General features: G+C 54.2%; 1 protein-coding gene across 1 annotated transcript in view; it reads right to left on the bottom strand.

The window, feature by feature from the left end:
* Nucleotides 1-17552, bottom strand: part of Tmem132e (transmembrane protein 132E) — a 53420-nt gene extending 35868 nt beyond the window's left edge. Inside the window, exon 1 of the mRNA XM_023719987.1 lies at nucleotides 17489-17552. Coding sequence (XP_023575755.1) covers nucleotides 17489-17543 — 55 coding nt within the window. The 5' untranslated portion in view covers nucleotides 17544-17552. The remainder of the gene's footprint in view (nucleotides 1-17488) is intronic.
* Nucleotides 17553-17980: the final 428 nt, after the last annotated feature.

Genomic DNA, 17980 nt, shown 5'->3' with positions numbered 1-17980 from the left:
GATTTCTGGGTCTCACAACAAGGGCAAAAATGTTTCCCTCTAAATCACCTACAAATAGGATAAGCCCATTTTCAACATACATTCTTCTTTTTTTCCCCCTCCCAGGCCCTATCCTCTGGCCCTCAGGGTGTCCAAGTCCTCTGGCCACCTGGTCCAGCATTAGAGAACCTCCCATCTCAGGGTCAGGGAGCTTTGCCGAGTGCCCACCGCAGCCATCGTAGCTCAGAAGGTCTGGGGCAGCCCTGCTCTGGCAGAGGGGGCTCTAACTCTGTTTCCCATGGGAATTACTTGGAAAGAAAGAGTCAGGCTGGAGCTCAGACTCCAGGATTACGCGGCAGAGGGCAGCTAAAGCTGAGAGCCACTGCTGCACTAGTCCTCGTGCGTGTTCTCTGTCCCATGCCTGAATCTGCTTAGCACTGACATTCACATCCTCTCCAGATTGCAAGACAGCAGCAGCAGCTCCCCTGCTCTCGCTGTTCATTTTGCATGTGATCATTAATGATGTTTTCAGGCCCTAAAAGCTCAGCATAGAGACCAGCATCACACCAGCGCACCGTCACCGTGAGGACAGGATGGGCTCCGTAGTGACACCACCGCACCACTGGCAGTGGATGGTCAGGGGCCCAGCAGCCTCCATGGTGCCCTGAGGCAAGGCTGGGGTTTCTTTACAGGGGTTCCCAGGACATGCAATCGTGGAGCAATCCATCATCCCTGCTTTGATTCCCCCCACCTGCTCTTGTTGTAGAGAAGCCCACCCACCACAGCTTCACCAGCAGGGGCTGGCTTGGGACAGCCACAGGACCCCCTTTCTCCACTCAGAAAGTTTTTCCTAAGACTTGCAGTGTTCCGGTTGGGTCCTCCCTGTTTCTTCTAGGGACCTCTGTCTATGCCACAACTTACTTGGTAAGTGTGCCCCTAAATTTCTAAGTGTCCGAGAGCAGGTGGCCAGGAGATATGGGCTGGTGGGGACCCTCAGGGGCCCAGAAGCTGTGGCAGAACGTGAGTAGCTGAGTGGAGCTGGGGGCTGAGGCCCTGCTCCCGTAGCGGCTGGGGCTCAGTGGGGGCTGGTCTGGTCTGGCCTCTGCAGCTTCCCATCTTCCCACCCTGGGGGAATCTAACCCCTAACCTGCAGCCCAGGCCCGGCCTGCACTGGCCACAGCTCACACTGCTGCAGGCCCACATCCCAAGTTGGCTGAAGGGAGGTAATTTCACATTTGTAACAATTATTCACTTAATTGGGTTGCAATTAAATCAGAGAGAGAGAGAGAGAGAGAGAGAGAGAGAGAGAGAGAGAGAGAGAGAGAGACAGAGTGAGATCTCGTCATACCTCAGCGAATCAAGGGAGGGCACGGAGGGGGACGAAAGGGTCCTTCTCATTGGGCACTTCCTGCCTGCCTGCAGGGTGGCCCACCTGTGGCCTCCAAGCTTCGCTCTGGCCTCTGGCTCTAACTGGGGGCTGGACTCCATCCCGGGATCCAGGGGTACTGGTGCCCAGGAAGGAGCTAGTTCTATCCTGCAGGGAACCAGAGGCCACAAAGTGTGTGTGGGACTACCCCTGTCAATAGTGCCACCCAGCCCTGCCATGGCACAGCGCCAGTGGTCTCAGGAGGGAAAACACAGGCCAAGCACTCGCCAGCTGGGCCTTGGTGTATGGGGGGCAGGCTGTCTCAAGGGCTTCCGGGATCCCAGGGGAGGTTGGAATTAGTGCGGCCTAGGGGAAGCACACCCATCTCCCTTCTACCAGCAGCTCTGTTTTGATCTGTATCAGAGTATCCATATATATGTATTACAAAAATGTATTATAAATCATATATGTTATGTATTTCTCTAAAACTATTCTTTTGTCAGTAGTACTGAAGATTGAATCCAGGGCCTTGCACATGTTAGGCAAAGTGCTCTACTGCGGAGTTGCTTCCCTGCCCTCCCTTTTAGTTTAATTTGAGATAGGGTCTTGCTAAATTGCGCAGGCTGGCCTTGAACCTGCAATCCTCCTGTCTCAGCCTCCAAGTAGCTGGGATATAGGCACCCCCTCCACCCCATGCCAGACTGGAATTATTTTAGAAAATCATTAATTTCATTCAAGTCTATCAGCTCTCATTCAGGGACAAAGGTCCGGAAGGGCTAATGAACTCTCCCGAGGCCACACCGTGGCCCTGCTAATCCGGGGCTGGATTCCTGGGATGGCGATTGCTTGAGCAGACCTCAGTGGCCAGGCAACTGAAGAATTCTAGGGACAGGAGGTGTGGAGGGGAGAATGACAGCTATTGCAGAGGGCACAGGGGGCCAGGCCAGGACTCCCCGTGGGCACTTCCCTCCCTGGATCTGGGGAGCCCCCACCTCTGGCCCTACACTGAAACAAGGCCAGTGGTCATGATGGTCACAGCTGAGGCTGAGCTTTTGTCTCCAGGTGCAAAAATAAAATACAGTAAAATGAAATATTCTCCCAGGAGATCCCTCAGGGTTCTGGACCCAGGAGCTCCTCCAAGGGGCCAAATCTGCAGAAAGACACATCTGGTTGGTGCTAGCCTCGCAGGGAGTATTCAGGACAGATCTGCAGAACGAACGAATGGCCAGCAGCTTCAGTGAATCAACGACTAAGATCTCAGTCTAAGATCAGGACCTAGATTTCTAAACTAGAGTGAAAGAACTGAGGCACTGTAAGAACCGGAAGCAAATATGGAAAGCTGGAACCAGAGGCTTCCTTGAGTGCACCCCCAGTCCTGCCCAGAGAGAACCCCAGTCTGAAGAGGCAGCCACAGCATCTCCCAAGGAAGTTCCAAGTTTAATTAGAGAGGCAGTCTCTTTAGGAGAATTCCCCAGACAGGAGAGGAAGGCAGCGTTAGGAGGAGGAGCTCTTGCTCTGAGAAGCTCTCCATTCCTCAGGGTGGGACCTGGGCAGCCTCCTGCTTGAGGGATGGGGCACAGCTCAGGCTTGAGGCAGCACCCCGCCTCTCTGGCCCTGGAGCAGAGGGGCTGTGGGTCTGCATACCCTGTGAGGAGCCAGGAGCTGCGGCCTTGGGAGGTGGGCCATCGACATTCTGGTCAGGCAGCCAGTCTCTGAGTTATTATTATTTCTTTTTTCTTTCTTTCTTTCTTTCTTTCTTTTTTTTTTTTTTGAGCTACTTAGAGCAATTTACAGAAATCATTTAGGGGCCATTTAGGGAGAAGAGAAAAGATGAAGACTTTTAAAGGCAGGGCCCAGGGATGGTTTTATGCAAATTAACTTTGCAGGGACGTGAAAGGAGGAGGGTCTGGTTTTCAAGGGAGGAGGGCTGAAGGACTCTGGTCCTCACATGGGCCTCTGAGAGCAGGGCCAATGGCCAGTGGCCAAGGTGCACACAGGGCTGACAAAAGAGGAAGCCAGTCTCGTGGATAAGCCAGCCACTCCATGCCTCAGGGGCCCTTTTTCTGTCTGGAGCACCTACCTGAGCAAAGTTGTTGACCCTGAGCCAAGCAGAATGGCTGTGGCATTCAGGGCTGGAGGAGAGGCTCGGGGACCCAGAACCCCAGAAGAAGGAGGCCTTCTCCAGCACTGGGGTCCCGCTCTGCCACTATGAACTGGATAGTTACCGTGCCTCAGTTTGTTCATCTGGATAATAGGGATCATGGTTGGCAGTTTTGAGGGTGAGGCTTGCCTGTGTGCACTGGTAAACAGCCAAGGCCCCACACTCTTGGGTCATGGTGGCTGAAAAGTGGGTTTCGGAACCAGAGTCTGACTTTCAAATACATACACCTCCCATCTACATCCCAGGCAGGGAAGGGGAAAGATCTCTTCCAAGGTGGACAAGGACCTAGATGGCCTTCACTAAGCCTGAGATCGCAGGTCTGAATCTGATATGAGGGGAGCACAGCTGTGTGTGTGTGTGTGTGTGTGTGTGTGTGTGTGTGTGCATGTGAAAGGGATGGGGTGAGGACTGTGCTGTAGAGGAGGGAGCAGAGGGGAAAAGGCTCACACATTTAGCAACGCCTTCCCTGTAGATGGCATCTTGTGCTCTTTGTGATGTGATTATTGGAGGCAGAATCTGGTTACCTCTTGTAAACACCAAGCCTGCTGAGACCTGTTTTCTAGATACGGCCCTAGGGGAGCTGGGGGAGGGGTCCCACACCTGTGACCAACTGGCTTCTGCCAGGGCTTTTTTGCTATGCTGGGCCCACACTCAACACTTGTGCTGAAGTCATCCACTGGCCTGGGAGCCAGGCACGTGGGTCTCAGCCCTGGCTTTGCAACTCTTTTTTTTTTTTTTTTTAATTTATTTATTTTATTTATTTGTGTGTGTGTGTGTGGCCAGCTCAGCCCACCAGGGGGCGGGGCTGGCTGGCATGTGGTGCTGGGGGATTGAACCGCGGTCCATGTGCTTTGCTGAGCTTGTTCTAAGTAGGCGCTTTAGACCACTGAGCCATCTCACCAGCCCCTGCAACTCTTGACTGCCATACAAAAGAGGCCAATCTGTTCCCTTTCTGGTCCTCCGCCTTCTCACCTTTAATATAGGGATGGTTTCAGCAAACCAAGGGGGCAGGAGACTGAAGTCCTTTTCTAGCTCTCCCGGTGTAAGGATCTCACCCCCTTGGGTAGCCCCTGTGTGCTACAGTCCCAGGTGGACTACAGAGTTCAGATGGTTTGCAGGACGGTTCCCCAGCACTGATGGGGTGCCAACTCCATGCAGCGCACAAGACAAGGAGGCGCAGGCCAGCCTCTCTTCTCAGGAGCCAGTCCTGATGATGTGGGTAACAGGTAACAGCAGTGTCTCTTATGTGCTAATGTTTCACAGCAAGTACAGTGTCTCTCGCTGAATGGGCATGCAATGATGTACATCAGCTCTTCAAGTTCCCATAACCTAAGATGCAGGCAATGGTGGCAATTAGTGCACTTTGCAGATAAGAAGACTAAGGCTTAGGGAGCAGAGGTGACTCTGCTGGGGTGGTGGCAGAGCTGAGGCCTCCAACGCCTTGGCTCTCTCCTTTCCAACACCCTGTAGTAGCCAGGTGAGAAGGCTCTGGGAAGAATGGTTGCCCATATTGCTACTGGAGTTTGACTGGCTGGTTCACAAAGACTTTCACAGTGATCCTGGGAAGAGACAGGAAGCTGCAGCGGGTCTCTCCCAGAGCTCAGGTGAGTCCAGGGGTTCTTGGGCATCTCTGCCGCATCACACAGCACCGAGCTCCTCTGCACCCTGGCTCCAGGCCCGCTGGTCACTGTGTTTCTGTCCCCCCGGGAAGCGTCTGGGGTACAGGAAGTATTCAAAGGCACATGCTGAATAAAGCAATAGTGCATACTAGAAGCCCAGCCATGGCTCCAAGCCCTTTGCTTGCATGAACACATTTATTCATGATACCAACTCCATGGAGGTTGTTCTACCTTAGTATCTTGTGAAAACGGAGCCACCGACAGGTTAAGGAATTTCCTCCAAGATCACGTAGCAAGGACTTGGAAGACAAATGTGTTGCGTAAAGGAAGGAAGGTGTTCTCCACCTCAGGTCCCTGTCACCCACACAGCTGCCCCTCCATCTTCTTGGTGGCTCCTTGGTGGGGAGGGTGAGGAGATGGGAAGGAACCACCTCTGTGATTGACTCCTCAGCTCCCAAGTATGTTCTGAGCCTTTCTGAGCTGGGCCCTGGTCCAGGTGTTGGAGGCACAGTAGCAAATAAACAGATGTGGGTCGTGCTCCCAGGGGCTCCCACGCCAGGGTGCGTGTGTGTGTGTGTGTGTGTGTGTGTGTGTGTGTGTAGGCATCAGTGTCTGAACAAGCAGACACACAACCATGGAAGATGAGCCGGAAAACAGAGCAGAGCGAGGGGACAGAGGTGGCGGGAGAGGGCCAGTCTGGTGAGGTGCATCTGGGGGGACTTAAAAGAGACAGAAGAGATGAAGATGGCAGGCCTAGGGACCTCAAGGCCAGGCATCCAGGGCTCCCTGCCTGAGATGTTGAGGTCAGAAAAGAAGCAGCCAGAATGACCGCACCAAGCAGGCCAAGGAGGCAGTGTCGGGAAAAGTGACCACCTCGGTGGCCTTGCTAGACGCTGGAAGGACTTTGGTTCTCACTCCCAGTGATGCTTCTGGGCAGAAGGATGAGGTGATCTGACTTGGGAGTACAGGTCTCCTGGCAGGGCAGGACAGTTGTCTCCCTGGCTCTGGGCACAGCTTCTTGGATACAGTGGGAGTGCTGGTGGCCAGCAGGAACCACGCCAAGGCTGGGACAGCTCTGAGTGGGGCAAGGGACTTCCAAGAAGAACAGCAAGAAGAGGGTAAGCTCAGTTCATAGAGCCAACACCCTGACCTGAGGGCCCAGCAATGTCTCCCACACCCGCAATTCGTGATGGCCCTCATACTGCATGCAGCCCAGTACTGTCCGCCACGCCACTGCCCACCTCCCGTGGCTGCGAGGCCACTGAGCTGGGGCTGGGTAGAACTGAGTGCACTTTGCTAAGTATGACATGTACACGGGCATGTTGAAGATTCAGTACAAAAGAAAGAAAATGAAAACTCAAAATATCTTATTTATAATTCTTCCCGTGGGTCATGCTTTGAAATGGCAGTCTTGTGGCTATCTTGGTGAAAATACGCTATTTAAATTAATTTCCTCTGCTTCTCTTTGTTCTTACTCATGCAATAACTAGAAAAATATACATCAGACACACAGCTTGTGTTGTAATTCTACTAAATAGTGCTGATCCAGCTCAACAGCCTGGATTTCAAAGACAGGGCTGCCGGCATATCCCACTGGGAGGAAGCGCTTGTCTCCCAGGTACAGTGGGCTGGAAGGACAGGCAGTAAGCCGCCAGTAGCAGAAGCAGAGGAAGAACATGGTGGGAGAGGGGGACTGGGGTCTCTGTCTTGGAAGTAACTAAGGGCTCCCTGATACCTAAGATACCATGAAGAAATCAGCAGTTATTGCCAGGCATGGTGATACACAGCTGTAATTTCAGCCCTCTGGAAGGTTGAGGCAGAAAGATCTCAGCGTGAGTCTCGCCTGGGTGACTTAGTGACTTAGCAAGACCCTGTCTCAAAACACAAAATAAAGAGATCTGGGGATACAGCTCTTTGGGAAGACCTTGGGTTCAATCCCCTGTAGTGCCAAAAAGAAAGAAAGAAAAGGAATCAGAGGTTACAGAACTGTTTCCTGAGAACTGACTAGGCCAGGAGAGGGGCACAGCCCTAACTCCCACCCCCAGGGCCCCTGCAAGGTATGAAGGCTTTTCCCCCATTGTTGGTAAATGCGGAATTCAAGGCTGAAGAGAGTGAAATGCTTGTGGTCACCTTCTAGAGCAGAGGAGGCCGTTCTGGGACCAGGGTCCTAAGGACAGAACGCAGCATCAGGGGGCCCAGGCTCCATGTCGGAAGCCCCTGTAGCCCTAGCCCTGACACTCGGCCATGGCATGAGTCACCTGCCCTATGACACATAGAGGCCTGTGGGGTGTGCCCATCTTGGGGGTGCTGCAGAAAGGATGCGAATTTGGGGAAGCAGTGGCCTTGTCAGCCAGGTAAAAGCCTGACATTGTGGCAGGGCTCCAGCCGCGGCCAGGGAAGGCCTCCTCCACCCTGCTGGGCTGCAGAGGTGCCGGGAATCCGGTCCAGTGCCTGTGGTCTGTTTTCTGGAAACAGAACGAGGGAGGCAGTGGGAGGGCCAGCAGCTGGCCACCACTGTTTTAGACACTAGCAGCATGTTGCCAGGAGGTACCAAGGAATTAAAAAAAAAAAAAAAAAAGAGACCCCAAACAAAACAAAAACGAAAAACCCAACCACCAGAAAAGAGCTCTCTGGAAAGCCTTGGGGCACTATGTAAACATGCTTTCCCAGCAGGCTGCAGGCAAGAAAGGGAGGAAAGAAACCTGTGTTTACTGAGCCCCTGCGGCCGGCTGGGCACTTGTTCTGGGAGCTTCAATGGTGAGATCTCATCCTTGCAGTGGCAGGCCTGAGCGGTAACGCTGTCCTTCCCATGCTACAGATGGGGACACCGAGACTCAGAGAGATGGTCAGGCAGGTCGCCTACCCCTGACCACACAGCTGTGCTGGGGCAGGCAGGAACTGGAACCTACTGGTGTGATGCGGAGCCCACTCGTGTTCTCTGACTCTTGGGGCCTTCCTGGACCAGTGATGATAAGACCTTGGGCGGATCTGTCCCCTGCACATCCTGCTGGACAGCTGGATGTGGAATGAGGAGGGAGGTTGGGTCTCCATTCAAAAGAGAAAGGAGATCCCGTCTCTTTGGACCCTCTTACTGGGTTCCTTTCTCCATGCCCCCCCGACAGGATGCTAATGACACTTCTGCACTGCCAGGGGGTCAGAAATGGCGGTGAGTGGCAGGCAAGTCCCTTCCACTCTCCCGGCCCAGGCTGCTAAGATCATACTGGCAGTTCCGAATACTGAGCCTCCCTTCCATGTGCCATCCACCCTTACAGAGATGGGACCAGGGTCCCAGGAAAGTGGCAGAGCTGGCACTCACAGTGCAGTCCCTCCCTCCAGTTCTGAAAGTGGGTTCTTTGCCACTCGAATGACTCCTGGTGGTCATTTCCTGCTCTGAGATCCCTGCTCTCTAATCAGCTGCAGCAACAATCTGCAAATTGCTCCCAGCTGAATAATTAAGAATTTCTCTTTGAACAGTCATACTTTTCCGCCATAACTCTTAGTGGCTCTCTAGCATTCCAGGGAGCACAGGGTCACACTTCTGAGAGGTCTTAAGAGATCGTTCAGGTCAAAATTGTGCCCTGAACTCAGCCTCAGGTCTTATACTCTTCACAAGCAGCCTGTCCCCCTTCCCCTAACCCCAGGCTCTGAGAAGCCCTGCTTTCAACCAACTTTGCCCTTGTTTCTGTCTTTCCCAGGTTATCAGACACACATCAGATACTGAGCGACTCATCTTCAGAAGCAGATTCTAGAACCCAAGGTCCGCTGCTGCGCCAGTTCTCCACACAGCCTCCAGGATCCCGCTAGCAGTCCCAGGGTTTCTCTCTCTCCTGCCATAACACTCTGTCTTCCTAAGTATCTGTGACTCTTCATTTGATCAACGTCTGTGCGGACATGGCTCATCTCCCTAGGATACCACATCACAAACCCCTCATGGGGCAGACATTGTATTTCTTCATCTTTACACTGAGCACAGCACCTGGCACGTGCTCATAGAATCATCAGCAACAAGACTGACAACCGTCACTTGTACACACTTCTATGGATTAGGTGTGACTCAGTATTTGACCTGGAATGCCTCACTGAATCATTAATTGGAAAAAGAAGAAAGTGAAGCACAGTGGTTAAGCAGCTGCCCCAAATCACATGGGAAGTAACAGAGCCAAGGAGGGTGATTTTAGAGGTGAGTGCAGGAGGAAAGGCGAGGGTAGAGAGGAAGAGCTGGGAATCCTGAGACCATGTTGAAACAGGACAGGGTCTTCTGCTGGCCTCAGCAGGATGATCCCAGTGGTCAGCATAGTAGGCGCTCAGTGATAGCAACTACAAAGATAATGAGATAATACAGTGGTGCTCAGACGCAAATTGCAGTTAGTGAGGGCTGCAGGGGGAGGAGAACGTGCTGGCAGTGACCCCCATGGGCACTCAGACCTCCCAGCTGGGTCAGCCCCACTGCCTCTCCACCCACCCCTGAACCCAGCCCAGTCTCCTGCGCCCAGCATTTTAGACTTCTCATGCATGGGCTGGCTGCTGGCAGTTTTTCTCCTGCTGAGAACAGCCACGGAAAATTGAGATCATTTCTCTGCTGTGTTGGCAGCTGAGAAAATGGCAATTTTTCCTATTTCCAATTCGAGAGTTCCTTCCTATTGGACAAAGGCCCTGTGAGCCTGTCCGTCCTCTGGAGTGCCAGGACAGAGTAGGACATGGGTCACCCTTGGGCAGAGGATCTCCTTAGTCAAGAGATGTGCCCTGTAGTGGTCATGCAATGAGGAGTGGCGGGTGGTGACAGAAGAAGACACCAACTGAGACACATGTGGGCATAAAACAGGGACAGGTCAAGAGGTCAAAGCAGCAGGCAACTTGGAGTCAGTGCAGGGTGCCTGAGGACTCAAGCAAATGGGTTTCACAGTCCCTGAGCACTGAGCTCTGGATCTCCTATCGTCCTCCACCCCCATCAGGATGGTATAAAATCAGGCCAGACAGGTGCATGTGATCCCCACTGCCCTTTGGGAGATGCCGTTGTTGTTAATAAAGGTAGATAATTAATTAAAAAGAATTCAAAATGGAAGGAAACTAACAGTTGCTTAGCATCCCAAATGTCCCGCAGAGATGGCAGCTGACATTTGCCCTCTAAGGCTCTGGTTCCTATCTCTCTCAGCCTGAAGTCCAGGGTCTCAGCCCCGTTCACAGTGCCCACCCCACCCCTCACAGGGTCCCAGGCCCCTTGCCTCCTTAGAAGCCACGCCTGTGCCCCTGGACTCTGACAGAGGCTGTCGCTCCCACGGGCAGAAATGGGGATACCTGCTCAGTTTCTTTTTCCCTTCTTCCAAGCTGTGCTAGAGGACATTTTGTCAAAGGAGCTTTCATTTTAATGCTGCCATTCCTCCCCAACACACCCACCCCCTTAGAACTCCCATTTACCCCGTCTTCTTTTTGCTTTCTAACACCTATCATTTGCTTAATAAATATATTAACTGCCCCCTGCCAAAATAGAGTCTGAGAGCACAGGGATGTTGTGTTGTGTCCTCAGATTGTGACCCTAAGCCTAACATGGTGTCTGCCCCCATACAGTGAGTACCCTTGATTCTCAGGGTGCATATGACATGGTGGCTATGCACGAGTGTTGATGGGTTGATTCATTTGGTTAATCAGCAATCACAGGAGATGGGTCTGGGAGGGCAGCAGTAGGGACACAGTCAATACCTCCCCAGGCCCGCCAAGTACACGGTCAGCAGAGAAGTGAGGCCATAGACAGTGTAAAGCCGGGGAAGTCAGAATGATTTGCAGGAGATAGCAGGTCCTCATTTACTAAGGATGGGAGCAGTGGTGGACACACTCCAGCTTGAAGGCAGCTTAGCTGATTAGGTGGGAGAGTGTTCTAGGCAGAGAGAACAGCACACGGGATTCTGAGGTAGAAAAGAGCCTGGAAGAAGCCAGAAGAGCAAAGAACAGAGGGTTCAAGATAAGACTGGAGGGCCGCAGATGGGGTGGGCCTGGCTCAGGGCCATGGAGTCCCCTTGTGTCTCTCTGCCTGCATCTCCTTTCAGGCCTCATTCACAGGGACAGAGAGTGAAGACCTCTATGTGCCGTCAGAGCAACCACCTTCAAGAGCCAGCGTGGCTGCCACTCTGTGGTGCCTCAGCTTTGCCCTCTGTGCCAGGGGACTGCAATGCTGCTGTCATGCTGCCACCTCTGGGAGAACCAAACAGGACCATGGATCCAACCGCAGAGAGCTGCTAGGACCCTGGAGCTTGGCAGTGCATGACTGTGACTGTGACCAAGTGGATGTGCAGAGTTCCTCTACTCCTCTCTCCAGCACCTTTCTCTCTCCCCCCTTCCCCCCCGCACCCCAAGTCTGCTGCTTCATGGAGCCAAGCTGATCAAAGCATGCTTGCTTCTGGGCTGGAGCCAGCCAGGCCCAACAGCTCTGGGGACAGAGGGCTACCAGGTGGGTCCTACATTAGGGAGGTCATCTCTATCATGGTCAGACCCTCCCGTGCAAGGGGACCCAGGCTGTCAGTGAGGTGGAATTGTGTCTCTTTTATCAGATTTGGGGATCTCTGAAGATATGACCCAGTAAAACTGGGTGCTTCTGAGACCAGGAACAATGTCTCTTCCTCCTCATCCTCCTTTAGGAAAACAGAGGATGCCACTCAATGTGACTGTTTAAAGGACACCTCCAGAACTGTGTCCCTAGGGAGAGCTTCAAGTAAAGAGTGGGCTGTCCTGGATGCCTGTTCTCTCTCTGGGCCAGGGGCGGGCCCCGTGTGGACAATGTCCTTCAGGCTTGGGATTCTTAGGGATGCTTCTAAGAACCTAGGTCATTTAAAGAGGCAGTCATGATGACCCTAGTCACACATTTTCTACAGCCTCAAAGAGATTCCTGAGAGATGGGCCCCAGGAAGAGTCAAGCCACAGAAGCCCACAAACAAGCAGACGTCTTGCCTTCGGGCCCAGTTTGGATGGAACAGGAAAAGTCATTCAAGTGCAGAGAGTGACCAGATGCCCATCTTTGTAGGCACAGAAAGGTGTGGAGGAGAACACAGCATGAAGGACAGAAGGTTGATGGAGAGGAGAACTTTCCAAAGGCAAATGATTATCTTGAGAATTTAGGCAAAAAGAGATTTTCTTCAATTATCCTTCTTATCTCCCCCCACCTTTTTTTTTGTTTTGTTTTGCACTGAATTATTCATTCTTGCATTCATTCGTGCAACCAGCCCTGAATTATCTAGGTAATTGCTCCACTTTCCACTTCACCCTGCTGGGTTGTCTGCGAGCCAGGCAGGGCCTGGGGTGAAGGTGTGTGGAGTGAGGCAGGGAAGCAGAGGAGCTGAAAGGGGCCAGCAGGAGAGTGGAAGAGAGGTGAGGACTTCTAGAGTCTCAGCCTTGGGGTGCTGGGGCAGCTCACAGGGACTGGTGGTGTCTACACTGGTGTGTCCCATGATCCCTGTCCCCCCTCCCCCTGGGGACTGCTGGAGATGGCAGAGCCAGCCGAACTGATAATAAAGAGGCCCACTTCCTTTTACATTTAAAAAGACACAGAAGGAAAATAGGAAAAGACATTTATTTTCTTTAAAAAAATACATGCACACACTGGTTCATTAATTTCTTATTAAAATTCCGTGTGAGCACGGGCAGGGAAGGGCTATGGAAGACCCTGGGGAGGGCTGGGGAGGAGAATACATCCACTTGTTAGCTTCCACGGAGGCCCCGAGGGAGAGGGCGGGGAGGGTGTGAAGTGCCAGGGTTTCTCCCTCCAACACCATCTTGGAGAGGTGGATGGTGCTGGGACAGCACATCCTCTTTCGTCTGGCAGAGCATATGAACCAAATCCAGGGATAAGGCAGAATTCCTGGGGCTATGCAGCAAACTGATGAAAATCAGAATTTGAATCCAGATGTCCTACATTCTGAGGAATGAGGTGTCAAACTGCTACGGATGTCACAGGTCTGGGGTCTTGGCTGTCTTAGCAAGGGGACATAGGGCTCCAGACATGAAGCTGGGGATGAGGCCTTGAGCTGTCTGTCGCGCATTTCTTTTGTAGTGCCTGCTCAGGTATATGAACAAGCTGCTACCAGTTGATTATCTAGATTGCTAGGACCAGAGGCTAACCCAAGGCTAGAAGGATCTCTCTGCAAGAGGCTGCAGACAGAGAGGTAGTGGAAGTAAAACCTGCCTAGTGGTCCAGGCCAGGCTGCCACTCTAGGAATAAACCTAGGCTCCGAGGCTAGCCCCAATTCCAGAGCTAGCTTGTGGAGTCACCTTGGCCAGCCCTTTCATCTGAGGGTCCACTTACTCATCCTACACAAAGCTTGCATTGGGTGGTTTATGTGATCTTTCTTTTAGTGGTGTGTACATTTTGACATAAAGGGCAACAAAGTGAGACCTACCAGAAAGAGGCCAGGCCCTGCTAGTGGGAGGTGGTACCTTGTAGGGTCTCAGTTTCTATGGCAGCCTTGGACTCACGCCCTACATGTCCAGACAGGCCCCAGCAGGGCTGATAAGACATGGGGCCCAGCCCTGGTAGCCACTCTGCTGCGCCTCCCACTGCCCAGCACCTAGCCATCCTCAGAATGGATTCCAATAAAGCTCATTTTCTGCCACCAAGTTTATAACACATCCCCACCTACTGGTCTTAAACATTAACAAAGCTGTGTAGTGGCATACGGCTGCATGTGGTCAGACAGAAGATGGAGGGAGAGAAGGAAGGCAGGCACAATCCTAGCAGCCAAGGCATCAAGGCCTGATGCATACCCCGTTCCCCTGGGCTTCCGAAGGGGCCCAGCCTGGGGTGGGTCATCAGGGGCATAATAAGGATGGACATAACCTGAAGGGGGACTTCTAGGGGACAAGCTGGATTTCATGCATTCAGAGCATTGTGCGACACTACATTCATATCCTGGGAGACCATGTCTTCATGGGTCAACTGAGAGTGGTCTTACATGAGCCATTCAAGGGGCATGGCAAGGGCCTGCTCCTCCCTCCTGCCTCTTCTGGTGTCTCTGCCTGTCTCCTTCCATCTCTCATCCCTCTGCCCTACACCCTGGGGCTCCATCCATTTCTTCTGAGCACCTACATGAGTGAAACCCTGGAGGATGAGGCAAAAACCTAGCAGACAAGGCTCTTGCCCTAAAAAGCAAGTACCAGCAGATCTTGAGGGCAGCTCAGCCAAGCACGCCTGCCCACACCCTGCCCAGGTGAGCATGCCAGCCTGGCAGCTGTGCCAGAAAGACAGTATGAAGTGCCTAGATAGCGCCAGAGAGTGCTCAAGTCCTGGTGTGTGTGTAGAAGGCCCACTAAAGCGCCGGGTGGAATCTGGGAAGTCTCCACGGAGGTAGTGAGGTTTGAGCTGGGCTTTGAGGGTATGCAAGGATTTCTGGAGGAAGGATGTTCTAGATGGAGGGGCTGGTGGGTGCTGAAGCACAAAGGTAGGAGAGTAAGAAGAGAGATGACTCACGAGGCCCATGAGAGGATGGACAAGGGCTACACTATAGGAGGGAGGATGCCGATTAGGACAAAACCATAAAGGACCTTAGATGCCCAGGCAAAGACTGTATCCTTGATCCAAGAAGCAATAGGGAGCCAGCAAAAGTTACCAAGTAAGGGAGCCAATGTAATCAGCTCTCCAACAGATTGACCCACCACCTTGAGCCCTTAAACTCCCATTCAAAGTAAAAGTGGAGAAGAGCCCTCCCAAAAACAGAGACAAGGAAATGGTCATCCCAGATGTTCTCTGGACAGAGTCTTGAGAGGGGGAACAATATAGGGGGCAGCCACACACACCATACTGCGGGCCCATGGGCTCAGCAGGCCCTGAAAGGCAGTGGAGCTCTATTCATATGTGGTCTCTGCCCAGAAGTCCTGGCAGAAAGGGAGGAAAAAAATGGGCCAGAGACCATACTCCCTGTGGAAGTGGGGGAATCTGAGGCAGGCAGTCCAAGGTCACCCTGCCCAGTGGCGCCAGAGTCAGACAAATCCAGGCTACTTGGTCTTCCTGCTGGCTATGTGGTCAGAATCCTGTGGTCTTAGCAGCCTGCCAAGCATGGTAAACTGCAGTTGCCCCCCACCCCCAGTGTCTTGGAAAAGCCCAGTACATCCATCAAGAGTTGGCTTAACTTGAGATTAAGGCCATGAACCTTTTTCCTAACAGAAGAAGAAGTGGCAGGAAGCCCTGGAGGAGGATGGTCCAGGGGACGTGAGTTTTGTTCTGCGTTGTTCTTAAGGAAGTTGATTTCTGTTTTTCTGGCCTTACTCATCTGGGGGCAGTTTTAAGCATCTGCTGGCATCCTTCCCTAAGGAAGAGGAGATTGAGCCGTGAGATGAAAAAGACTTGAGGTCTCTGCGAAGGAACTTGGAAAGGGAGTTGAAGAGCCTGCAAGGGGGATGCCTGTTTGCTCATTGAGGACCCTCTCCATGCAGTGGGGCCCTGAGCATTGCATGCTAGCATCGTGCTGGCACTGGCTGTGTGGACAGACAGAAATACAAGGCTATGGCTCTGTCCTACTGGCCCAGGACCACCTGGCACAGAACACCCTGGTGCCTCAAGACAGAGCAACACTCACAGGGACCTGCAGACAGAACACAAAGGCCATTGGAATTAGGGCTTAAGAAGCACACAAGGTACTGAAGGGGAGAAGGAACGCTTAACATCAGACTGAGGGATGGGGCAGCAGAGACCTAGCAACATACAGCCTTTGGGCAGTGCAGAGGCCACGGCTGGGTCTGGGAACCAAGAGCTCTGATGGCAAAATGCAAGAGGAGTGAGAGCCATGCCTAGACCCCAGCCTGAGCTTCTGGCTTCCTCCTGCTGAACACTTTACTCCTTGCCTCCTAGACAGAGTCACAAAGCTGCCACTGCAGCTCCAACGTGCAAACAAACAGGCAGCCCACCCAAGCCCTCCCCTGTTCTCAGTCTTGCACCTTGCTGGAGATTTCTGGTTCCTCTTGCATTCCTTGCTTCCCCCACCCTACCTCCTGCTGGGGTTCTGGCCTGCCTATTGCTCCTTAAAGAACTGAGGTTAGCTGTCTCTAGCGAACTGTTATGGCCCCTGGGGTCACCCCAGCCTTCAGCAGGGTGGGTTGATGCCATCTCCTCCTCTAGCACCAGGTCCGTACTATTCTAGAGTCCATTCTGCTTTTTCTTCTTTCAACCTTGAGAATGTTCCCGGTTAGCCCACTTGGGCCCTGGTTAGAGACCTCCAGAGCTCCTGGCATGCTTGGACAGGAGCATACGGACCAGCATATCTGGGGAGAAGCTAAGCACGACGCATCCAGAGTCCTCCACCAAGGTAGAGCGGGCACTGCCTTCTGCACGGAGGCCGGCTCCATTCTGTCCGCGCCTCACCCCTCAGCGTAGGGCATCGACGCACCCCTCACCCCACAGTTGAAGAAATGTGTTCCAGGTCTGCTGCTTACACGCCAGGAGGGAAAGGAGGGCTGCGCTTCTCCCCCCTGCACCCAGCAGCCACAGCCCTCCCTCTCGGTCAGCGTCCCTCGCCTCCTGGAGCGTCTCCAGCTTGCAGAAGACCCGCTGCAGCCTCCTCCAGTGTGCTCTGAGTTCCCACTGGGGGAAGGGTTTGCTCAGAGACCCTCTGTCCCTCATCCATACCCCGGCTGTCCCACTGCCAACGCGTGCCAGCTCGCGCCACTCCCTGTTCCACCCCTTTACCGCGGAGCCCCGGGCGAGCCTGGGGAGCAGACGCAACAGATTGCAGACCGCGAGAGCGCGGAGCCCGCTCCCTCCGCGAGCCGTCCGCCCGCCCGCCCGCCGGTGGCCAGGCCCGCGCTGCTGCCCAGACCCCCGCCCTCGGGCTTGCTAAGCCGGCCATTTAGATGCAGCTCACAGGACCGCGGGCGGCGGGTGGTTGGGCAGCCGCGGCTCCCGGCCACTGTCATTCCACTTCCCTTCCCGAGCATCGCCGCAGGAAGCCAGGCAGCGGGCGACGCGGCCCGGCACCGGCCTGCGCGCCAGGACCGGGAAGACGCTAACCCGACAGCCCCTGGCCCCCCGGGCTGCTAAAGACACAGCCGGCGGGGCGCCCCGGGGCGATCCCGCCGATTTTTAGATTTCTGAAGGGGACACGCCCCCGCGTTAGGGGTTTGGACCTTTCTTCCCACCCCGAGAAGATTGGATAGCCCCCTCCCCCACCCTGTTCTGGGGCCCGACTCGGTCCCTTTGGCGGACTCCAGCCTTAGTTCCCGCTGGAGGGCTCAAGGGCCGGGGTAACCCGAGCTGCAAAGCGAGCAGAGAGCCCGCAGGAGAGTCCAGAAGGGGTGGGGATGGGGCTTCTTCCTTCTGTGATCCTCCCCGTACCCCCTCCAGGGGCGCCCGCCCCATCTGCACCCCGGAGTCTGCGCCTCGACACTTACCGTGGGCGAGCAGCGCCGAGAGGCAGAGCAGGGCGGCGCCACCACGGCCCGACATCTCTGGGGCCATGGCGAGGTGGGGGGAGAGGAGTCCTAGGGGCAACAGTCGACGACGACTTGTCCCCAAGCTGGGCTTGATTACATCCAGCTCAGCGTGGCCGTGGCGCCCATCTGTCTCGGCCGAGACTTCGGGGTCCAGGGAGCACAATTCGGGGACACTTTGCGGGGAAGGGGCGTCCCAGGCGCCACGGGCTACACCCTCAGAGCTGGTGGGGGCGCAGCTCCGGGCGGGAGGAGCCTCCACCTCACTGGGCTGGTGCCCCCTGCAGGATCTGTGAGGCCAGGGGGGAGCCGCACGTGCGGTCCCCGGGCCCGGTGGCCGCTGGCGTTCCCCGGGCTGCCTAGAGCGAAGTGTGGGATCGTCTGGCTTCCCGGCCCAGCTCGAATCCGAACTCGCTCAAGGGTGCAGGTTTCCAAAGCAAGCCCCAATTTGCC

The sequence above is a fragment of the Octodon degus genome, unplaced genomic scaffold (genome assembly GCF_000260255.1).
Source record: "Octodon degus isolate 3935 unplaced genomic scaffold, OctDeg1.0 scaffold00072, whole genome shotgun sequence".
Classification (NCBI taxonomy): Eukaryota; Metazoa; Chordata; class Mammalia; order Rodentia; family Octodontidae; genus Octodon; species Octodon degus.
This window is presented reverse-complemented; position numbering and strand designations above follow the sequence as displayed.